The sequence below is a fragment of the Lycium barbarum genome, chromosome 2, assembly GCF_019175385.1.
Source record: "Lycium barbarum isolate Lr01 chromosome 2, ASM1917538v2, whole genome shotgun sequence".
NCBI lineage: Eukaryota > Viridiplantae > Streptophyta > Magnoliopsida > Solanales > Solanaceae > Lycium > Lycium barbarum.
In genome coordinates, this window is record NC_083338.1 from 57,950,633 (window position 1) to 57,961,875 (window position 11,243).

General features: G+C 39.2%; 1 protein-coding gene across 1 annotated transcript; it reads left to right on the forward strand.

The window, feature by feature from the left end:
- Positions 1-1,620: 1,620 nt before the first annotated feature.
- LOC132628603 (uncharacterized) lies at positions 1,621-2,523 on the forward strand. Its single transcript, XM_060344371.1, has one exon. It carries the CDS (start codon positions 1,621-1,623, stop codon positions 2,521-2,523), a length of 903 nt encoding a protein of 300 aa, XP_060200354.1.
- Positions 2,524-11,243: the final 8,720 nt, after the last annotated feature.

An 11,243-nucleotide genomic window follows, 5' to 3' on the forward strand; every position in this document is an offset into this window, starting at 1 on the left:
GTCATTTCATTCCGAATTCATTAATATCAACCATAAATCATATTTAAAGTCTTTAGCATCAAATATATACAATGATATACGCAAATATACCAAAGGTATATACTTTCCGATAACGTTCCGAAATCATTTTCTAACGCCAACTCAATTCTTTAATCAATCTTTTACGACATAAAGATCACAACAACGCATTATTCAAACTAAACAAGATAAAATTCCTATGCCTTGCACTTCATGAAACTCACGGCCAAACACACCCTTTTTACACCCACACGCTATACACAAACACAACACCATCCCATAATCCTCGTGCAACATCAATTACTATAACATATAAATCCATTTCATAACATAAAAGCATAGATTTCTTACCTTTTTCTTGAAATTCCGATTTGTCGCAACGTGGTTCTTGTACCAAACTAATTATACCCCGTTGAAGAGGGCCTTGAGTACTTCATAACTATGTAGAACTTAAGATTTTTAGATCAATAACCAAGCTTGGAAATTTTATTTTTCTTTCTTTCTCTTCTACGGCCGAATGCCCTTTTTTTTGGGTGTTCTTGAATTTTGTCCTATTTTCTTGATAATTACCAAGGATCATTGATATATATCCACTATAGAAAGTCATGTGCATAGCACATGACATTAAACAAATGGGTTTGGGCCAACCAAGTGACCGGCCACCCCCAAGGACTTGGGCCTCAATTTCTTGTTGTCCAATCTTGGCCCAATTCATTAAAAGTCCCGTTTTGCAATTCCCGAAACTAATTTCCGAAATTCCAAATTTACCCTCGGCCTTCCCCGATGTCTTAACATTAATGAATCCATAACCAACATAGTCATATTCACTAAAATCAAATTATGTCCTTATAACACACAAGTCGTAATTATTTTTCAATTTCCAATTATACGAAAACACGGGACATAACATTGCGGGTCAATAAGTACGACAACTCGAATAGGTTTCACATTTCCAAGTATGTTGGTGATCACACTTGCGGGGTTGAACATGTTACAAGCACTCATAAGCATGCCTCGACAACTGTCCTTACATCAGTCTTGATGAATGACTATATTGGCAACAAAGGGCCAACGACAAAGGAAGTTCAGAGGACGGTTTTCAGGGAGTTCCATTGTAAACCAAGCTATTGGCAGTGTTGGAAAGCAGGTGTAATGGCTAAAAACATGGTTAGGGGGACACCGGAGCACGAGTATGCTTGCTTATCATCTTATTTGTACATGGTTGGAAATCTAAATCCAGGCTCCAGAATTTGCATTAGTCTTGATGATGCGGACAGGTTCAAATATTACTTCGTAGCTTACGGAGCTTGCATTCGAGGATATAAACACATGCGAAAGGTTATTGCCGTTGACGACACACATTTATACGGCAAGTATGAGGGTGTGTTGTTGTCCGCCGTCGCACAGGATATTGAGAGCCATATCTATCCAATTGCTTTTTGCGTGGCAAAAAAGGAGTGTGATGAATCCTGGACCTACTTCTTCAAGTAGCTGAGGTATATAATCGCCGATGAACCATACTTGTGCATCATCTCTGATAGGCACAAGAGCATAGCCAATAGTGTTTCCAGAATTTTCGAGCATGCTCATCATGGACTATGCATGAAGCATCTTGGTGATAACCTTCGAAAAAATTTCCAATGTGGAGATTCTCTTCATGTGTACTATGATGCAGCAAAGGCATATGGTTACCAGGAGTTCAATGAACATTTTAAGCAATTAAGGAATAAATGCCCCGAAGTTGCTACTTGCCTCGAGTTTAATATTGGATTTGATAAGTGGAGCAGGGCATATTTTCCAGCAAATAGGTATGATGTGCTAACCACAAACATAGGGGAGTCGCTAAACTCAATGTTGAGGGATGAAAGAGAGTACCCTGTGACTGCTTTATTCACTTCCATTTCTAGGAGGTTTGTTGAAATTTTTAGGCACAGACGTGCAGATATCAGCAGTTCAATCAATTTATTTGTGCCTCTAGCTGAAAAGACGCTAAGGGAAAAGAAGAATGAGGGCGACTCCTTGTTTGTTAATAATATAAATGGGGATGTCAACGAATTCACCGTAGTAGGTAGTGGCCTAACTTCCAAAGTCAATCTACTGAACAAAACATGTACTTGTAGAGAGGACGACGTGGTAAAATTATCGTGCGCTCACACGATGGCAGTCTTGAGATTGAAGTACCATCCTGATTATGGTTCAAGCATCTACGAGTATTCCTCGCCCATGTATAAAGTTCAGCCTTACATTATTGCATTTGGTGAAACTATTAATGTAGTCCCTGCAGAGTCAGAATGGGAAGTCCCAGAGAAGTACGCAAGCATGTATATTCCTCCACCCCCTTACGACCCCACACTTGGAAGGAAGAGAGTGAAGTGTATTCGTGGCGTTGCGGAATCTTTCAAGTCCAGGGGAAGTAGCAAAGGGACGAGAAACAAGTGCTCGATTTGCAAGGGGGCTGGTCACAAGAAAATAACGTGTCGATATTTGAGAGAGCATCCCACTTGATTTTTTATAATTTGAATGTATTTTTATTGTATTAGTTCAATATTAATCGACTTTGTTTTAGTCTATCATAGACTCTATGCGTGTTTATAATAAACCAATCCATTGGTCTATACTGGTTCATATTTAGGAAATTAATATTCCTTTGGGAGATCTATACTCCCCAATTAAAACCCTTATCATGCGGAACTAAGTAGTGTAATGATTGCATTTTCAGAATATTGGCGTTTCATGTCTAATCACACTGATAAAATACACATTTAAACGACACCTCCATGCCAATAGCCACGTGTCTCTTAGCCATTGGGTGACAGTTTACTTAACCGATGCAAACAGTCTTTATATCTTCCCCATTCCTTATTTCCTCCACTTCAAATAAACTCAAGCCCAAAGAAATTTTAGATTGTTCATTAGAAGACTCCGCCTTCCTAGGCACCCAAGGCTACAAACTCCATCACCGGACATTCTTCTACTACGAAATGACTCCGAACGGCTCTTTAGGGGGCTGGGAGAGGATAGGGAGAGATTGACAAGGTCTTTTCGCAGGATTGAGCAATTTCTGCGTGTCCTATTGCAGGAGAAAAATATCAACCCAGATGCCCTCATAACCCCCCCCCCCCTTCCCCCTGCAACCCCCTAGACTAGTTTAGTTATGTAGTTTTAGTTTTTATGTATATTTTCGTTTTGTTGTAAAGCTTTCATTGGTGAAAGTTATAGATGGAAGAAGCTTTTGGGCTTTTATGTATGAAAGCTTTTAGATGTTTTTGCTATTATGGTTGGGGGTTGCAATGAAATGAAATATATGGTTAATGTTCATATTTCTTGTGTTGTATTTTATTTATGTCCTTCTCTGTTTGTTGCATTTGTTTTCTAACCGTCGAAATAAAGCTAAGTGTGCTGGGTCTATTAATAAACATAACTATAGTAAATGACTATGATCTATAATTAATTATTGAGACGGTCTATGATGGACCTTCAAGGTTTATTATAAACCACGGGAATAAAGGTTTTTATTGGAACGAGAAGCCTGCTAAATTTGCACAAGTCCAACAGACCCCAAAAAAAAAAAAAAAAATGAACCCCAAACCCCAAACCTAAAAAAAAGCCAAAAATAAATAAAAAGACTTGATACTATTTAAACATTATAATAACACTTTAATACATCATATGAGAGTCCCCATCCATTAGACACATGATCAAAATGGTTTTAGGACACCTAATGGTCCTTAAATCACTAATATTAGTCTTAAAAGGTCAAAAATAAATAAAATAAAAAGACTTGATACTATTTAAACATTATAATAACACTTTAATACATCAAATGAGACAAATGATCAAAATAGTTTTAGGACTCCTAATGGTCCTTAAATCACTACTATCCAATTAGGCTGACAATAAGTTATTGTTCTCAAAGCACAACCTTGTTCTAAGGAAAACATTACTTGTGCTTAAGGCCTTTTGATCATGTGTATAATTGGTGGGGACTCTCATATGATGTAGTAAAGTGTTATTATAATGTTTAAATAGTAGCAAGTATTTTTGATTTTTTTTTGACTTTTTTAGACTAATATTAGTGATTTAAGGACCATTAGGTGTCCGAAAACTATTTTGATCACGTGTCTAATGGATAAGGACTCTCATATAATGTATTAAAATGTTATTATATTGTTTAAATAGTATCAAGTATTTTTATTTATTTTATTTTATTCTATTTATTTTAGGATTTTTTTAGGTTTGGGGTTCCTTTTTTTTTTTTTTTTTGTCTGTTGGACTTGTGCAAATTTAGCAGGATTCTCGTTACAATAAAAACCTTTATTCTCGTGGTTTATAATAAACCTTGAAGGTCCATCATAGACCGTCTCAATAAGTAATTATAGATCATTGTCTTTTACTATAGTTATGTTTATTAATCGACCCAACACACTTAGTTTTATTTTGACGGTTAGAAAACGTATTTATTACAACAGTAATAAAATAAAATAGTCTTAAATTTACAACGGTAACAATACACCATTCCCTATATAAAACCGACTCAAAATTCAAACACCTCCATTGTCCCTTTTCTTGATCAAACACCTCCATAGTCTCTTTTCTTGATCAAACTCCACCCAAAATGTCTCAGTTATCCGAAACATCTCAACCACAAGATCCCGACATTTGCTTCTGTGGTGAATACACTGTCTTGAAGACATCACGCACCCCAAAGAACCCAGGTCACAGATTCTTTAATTGTGCAGTTGGAACTGTAAGTTTCTAATTCAAAATATATGCGTTTTTTATATGGTTTCAGGACAAAAAACTCGAATTAATTGCTGTTTGTTTCAGGATTATGGTGGCTGCGACTATTTCAGGTTTATTGATCCACACCCCAACAAAACACTAAAAAAATCTCAAATGAGCCCAGGACCTAGCAGGAGCCCAGGTGGACCTGAGACACCAACATCAAAATCCTTAACCAATTCTGAACTGCAAAGTAGGCTCAGAGAATCTTTAGAGAACGAGGAATTACTTCAGTCTTTGTTTAGAGAATCTGAAGAAAAGAAGAATCTCTTGAAAGTTATGTTGGGAGAAGCAAACATTGAGAGGGATCTTGTGGTTGAATCACAACCAAGTATCCATCAAGTATAAGATAATATAATCACAACCAAGTATCCATCATCGCCTATATAAAGCATCTAGACCTAAATAAGTCAAGTCTGAGTATATCCGATCCAATCCTATCATCACAATCCAATTATCACAATCCAATCATCAAACATCTCAATCAAGTCATATGTAATGCAATAATGGTATGAATGTGATGCTATACCATGCAAATGAGGTGTACACATGTACTCCGGACGGAAATATCAACGTCACGGTAGCACAACCCAGCTTGACTCGCGAAGTTTAAGTGCCACCTATCCCGAATCTTTGCCCAACAGACATACGTGACCCTGGCTAATTGCTCACAGGGGGAATCTCACCGGCACCACCCTTGGGGACCCGCGGAGTCCATGCACTAACAACGATTCCGAAATATCATCGAAATTGGCCATGCAACATCGATGCCGGAATAGATCAAAGGACATCGGCCATCTCACAATCACTCAAGTAAAAGAGTCTGTCAAATATCAGGTTCGTACAATCAACGATTCCGAAATTGATCTTCGGACATCTACCTTTTCACAATCACTCAAGTAAAAGAGTTTATCAAATATCAACTTCATACAATCAACGATTCCGGAATTGATCTTCGGACATCGACCTTTTCACAATCACTAAAGTAAACAGTTTATTAAAATACCAGTTTCACTCCATCAATGATACCAGATCATCACTGGGTATCGGCCATGCATCATGAATGAGTGAGAATGTATGCAATGCGTATATCAATAATTAACAATAGACTCAATATCACAAGTACCAACAACGGGGTACGTCAATAATGTATCATATCACAGTACCAACAATGGTATGCCCATAATATATCTATATCACAAGTACCAACAGTGGGTACGCCAACAATGTATCCAAGTACAAATACCAACAACGGGTATGTCAATTCTACCTCAATCAAGACAATAACGCAGATTCCAATATCTACCAACTACTCATGGCATCGACCATCAAAATGGAACAATCAAAGCACACATAACGGGGTGGCTAGTCCCAACACATGACTGGGACCAACCTAAGGCAATATCCTACCCGACTTCATACCCGAATGTTCACATGCTGTCTCCGACATTATAATCTAAATATGTGCTTCGCTATCCAAAGTCTCACCTAAGGTAAGCCATAACCTACCTGGATGGCCGAACTGCAACACCAACAACTCACTCCTTTGTCTTGCCCTTCCGCTGAGGCTCAAAACCAAAGTAGTCTAAGCATAACCGAATTCTATATTAGAAATCATGAATAATGATACTAATATTTCTACTATTTCATTCCGGGAAATTCTAACCCTAGAAATTGGGGAAACGGCCCCACAAGGGAAAAACGGGAGATTCAAAGGCAAATTACCAAATTAAGTACTAGGTGATCATGACCAAACATTAATTGTTGATTTAGCCCAAGGATTAGCCTAAATTCTAATTTCAAGCAAAACCCCCAAATTGGGTATAAACCCTAAATCTCCAAATCCGAAATTCAACGTTAAAAGTCGAAGATACATGATTAATAAGCTTAGATTCATCAAATTTTAGCATAACTACCATCAATTTATCATACATGACCTGACTTATTTAAGACACATTTAATGAATTATATAACTGCCCGTCACCGCCACAACGGTAGATATGCCGCTACAGCGGCGGGGACACCTCCACAGCGGTATGGCCAACAACATACATAGCCACCCCAACGGCCAACACGCCGCAACAGCGGTACCGCTGGGGCGGCACTGGTGCCCGGTCACCAGACACCAGAATCCCTAAATTTCTAAGTCTTCAATTGAAATCCTAGGTTATTCTCGAGGCCATCTGCTCACAAACCAAACACACATACCCATACAAAAATATGCTATGAACGTGCTCGTGGTCTCGAAAATCCCAACAGAGGCCTCATTGCCCGAGTTAACCTCCGATGCCTTAATCCCAATTTCCTATCCCAAGTCCCAAAATGCATCCGAGTGCATTGGGAACCGAACCAAATACATATACAAGTTCTAAACAACCATCCGGACCTCTCAAAATTGACGAATTTTAAAAAAAAGTCCGTTTGCCCAAAAGTCAACTTTGGGTCAACCCTTTTTCACTTTAAGCCTATATTTCCACAAAAGTTGCCCGAATCCGGCCTAGACACCTCGAGAAGCGTGTCAATGATCCCTTCGACTCACAAGTGAGCTAATTAATGCTCGGGAACGGGCGAAAATGTCGAAAGAGCTATAACGACTAAACGGGTCGTTAAATCAGATACCAATTGAACCATTGCTCGTCCTTGAGTGAAACAAAGAAGGGAAGTAAGGAAATACCTGAATCAGTGAACAACTGGGGATATCGGCTACACATATCAGACTCAGTTTCCCAAGTAGCCTCTTTCACAGGACGGTGCTTCGATTACACCTTCACAGAAGTAATCTCGTTTGACCTTAACTTCCAAATCTGCCTATCCAAGATCGCGATAGGCTCCTCCTCATAAGTCAAGTTCTCATCAAGTAATATAGAATTCCAACGGACAATGTAGGTACCGTCGGTATGGTATTTCTTCAGCATCGAAACCTGAAAGACCGAATGAACTTCTGCCAAACCTAGCGACAATGCCAACTCATAAGCTAGATCACCGATACAATCCACAATCTCAAACGGACCAACGTACCTGGGGCTCTGTCACGACCCAGCTAGGGACCGCGACGGGTACCCGGGGCTAACCACCGAGCACCACTCGTTCTATTACTCACCTTACTCGATCAATGCCCTTTTATCACATTTATATTCAAAACATAGGAAAATCATAGTTGATATGAAAACATAAATACTTTTATATCCATGTAGAGATCTTTAGTATAGTAAAATAATAGTGCACATGTACATGAAAAAAAAATGTGAGACCATCCTACCCACACTGCGTATCTACGAGCCTCTACTGACATACTATACAAATAGACGGAATAAGACTCCGTCGTGCCAAAAAAAAATATATACATATGTACTAAAAAAAGGAATCATAAGCACCTCCGAACAATGGGGTGATTTCGATCAGCTGACAGCTCCTAAGGATCTGGATCGAGCTCGCCTCCCTGTCTACCTGTGGGCATGAGCACAACGTCCAAAGAAAAGGACGTCAGTACGAATATTGTACTGAGTATGAGAGGCATAAACAATGAAGAATAACAACAATAATATAAGGAGAACATCAATATGAACATCTCAGTCTGAACAATAATCATAAGAGAAGTGATACATGCTGTCTTACTCATACTCATCGTGATATCATAAATGCATGACATGCAAGCTACCCGTCCTAACCGGAACGGTGTGATAATCAATAATATAAGCCCGCGTCCAGGCCTCCCGCGTCCGGGGTACCATCTCGTGCTGCCCACTAGTGGTGTCTGCCCATGCCCGAAGGTCGTGGTGTATCCGTATAGCTGCCCGCCGTAGCGGTGACTGCCCGGCCAACTAGGCGCGGTGTGATGCAATCATGACATGCTCATTATAAAATACTTATAATAATATGATTATCAAAATATTCTTATCTTAACATGACACATGCATAAGGCTCAAGATCATCTATACTCTAACGGGGTGACGTAAGGTTGTGATCCCCCGATTTCATTATGGAGCAATTATCGACATTCTGCCTCACCTTGAAGGAATTAGTACATAAGGTGAGTGTGAGAAATAAAGGACATCATTGTCAATATGGCATCATCATAGCATATTTCTTATCTTATATAGACATGTAGGAATACAGGCTTTTAGCTTCTCGGGATACATGAACTTATGAAGAGGAAAAGAACTCATACTATAGGATTCATGCCGTTGGAAAGAAAGGACTAGCCTCACATACTGGTCGTTTATCTACGCTATCATTCACTTGTCTTCCTTCGATGTCACGTCGTTACCTTCACGAGAGAATCGTATTAACATTAGTTACCCGATTATAAGAACGCATCGTTATCTCTAGAGAAAATTAGGCAGCATTTCCTTTGTTTCTACTACCTCTTTCCCCGTTCTATTTCAACCCCTAAACATTTACAACAACACCCATAATATTGCAAGCAACAATCATCATTTATATACCTTAAGCAAAATCCACCATTGTCCTCCAATTTCCCCACATTTAATGATTTTAGCCCGTTATCACATTTCTTTGTGTTTGACACTTATATCATGACCTATACACCATTTATAACGTATTCATAATCATAACATGTCAACTTCCATGATTCCATCCAACTATCATTCCATAGTGACACTATTCACTTAGTAAGGGTCCATTTTCTATGTCTTACTACAATTCAAGTGTCTTAGTCTTCTAATGCTTTAAAAAACATGCCAAATTCATAAAACTTACCTTGGATAGTGGTGGAACAAGCTTAGAGTGAAATTCTTCCTTTTGCACCAAAACCCTACTTCACCTCTTTTGGAATTCCTTGAAGAAGATGACCTCCAACTAGGTTTCATACACTTGTTGCTTGGATTTAGTGTTAGTGCCCTTAGCTTTCCTTTGATTCTCTTGAATCTCTATGGATGAAGTGTTGAGTGAGTTTTAGAGTGTTCTTGAATGGTATAGATGAGTAATGAAATAAAATAAGGCTTGGGTCCCTTTTTAATAACTCAAAGTTTGATTTTTAATGAATTGCAGTCGGGGTGAACAGTGGTCGTAAACCACAGTTTACGGACCGTAAATCAGTTTACGGACCGTATAGTGTGGTCGTATTTAAGCATGTTCAAAACAGAAAGGTTGGCTGATGATATGGTAGTTTACGATCGAGGTTTACGGTCCGTAAACCAGTTTACGGGCCCGTATACCAAGTCGTTTTTAACCATTTTCGCACTCAACAGAAAGTTGAGATTTTTTAAAGACTGGAGGACGATGGTGATTTACGGTCCGTAAATCACTTTACGGGCCGTAAATCACTTTACGACCACTAAGCTGAAGGAAGTTCTACAACTTTCTCATTTTCCAAAAATTCATGAATCATCGCCCCTTACTTAGTAAAACATCACATACTCTTACCCTTCGTTGGTCTATCCCTTGTACATGTACGGGGACTTTTCCGAGGTGTAACATTCTCCCCTCCCCTTTTTGGAACATTCGTCCTCGAATGTTGAAATACTCGGGAATCTTAGGAAAATTTTGCCAGAGTCTCCTTTGTACATTGGACACTACCTACCTGCCATAACAACCCATAATATCTTCGCCTCACAGGGCTACATCACAATAGCAACATCTCTATGGCCACACACGACCAAAACATAAAGATAAAGTATACATACCTTATAACCTCGGCATCTCATCCTGAACTTCTTCTGGAGATTGGAATAAATGCGGGTATTTGGCTTTCATCTTCTCTTCCGCTTCCCAAGTCATTTCTTCCCTATTGTTGTTTCGCCATCGAACCTTGACTGAAGCGACTTCTTTATTTCGGAGTCTTCGCACCTGTCTATCTAAAATGGCAATAGGTACTTCTTTATATGTCAACTTCTCTGTCACTTGCACATCCTCTATCGGAACTATCCTTGTTGGGTCTCCAACACACTTGCGGAGCATCGAAACATGAAATACTGGATGAACTGCTTCAAGCTCCGGAGGCAAGTCCAATTCATATGCTACATGACCCACCTTACAGACAATTTTATAAGGTCCGATGTATCTTGGACTTAACTTCCATTTCTTTCCAAATCTCATCACCCCTTTCATTGGCGATACTTTCAAAAATAACCAATCATTCACCTGGAATTCTAAATCTCGTCGGCGGTTGTCCGCATAAGACTTTTGGCGACTCTAGGCTGTTAACAGTCGGTCTCGGATCACTTTAACTTTTTCAACTGCTTGCTGGATCAAGTCGGGGCCTATCAATTGTACTTCTCTGGTTTCAAACCATCCAATTTGAGATCTACATTTCCTTCCATATAATGCTTCATACGGGGCCATCTGAATACCGGAATGATAACTGTTGTTGTAGGTAAATTCAATAAGGGATAGATGCTCATCCCAACTAACACCAAAATCCAACACACACGCTCGTAGCATATCCTCCAAGGTCTGAATAGTGCACTTGGCTTGCCTGTCAG

Excerpts from the sequence above, each read along its gene's own strand:
- LOC132628603 (XM_060344371.1), top strand. The coding sequence starts at position 1,621 with ATGAAGCATCTTGGTGATAACCTTCGAAAAAATTTCCAATGTGGAGAT.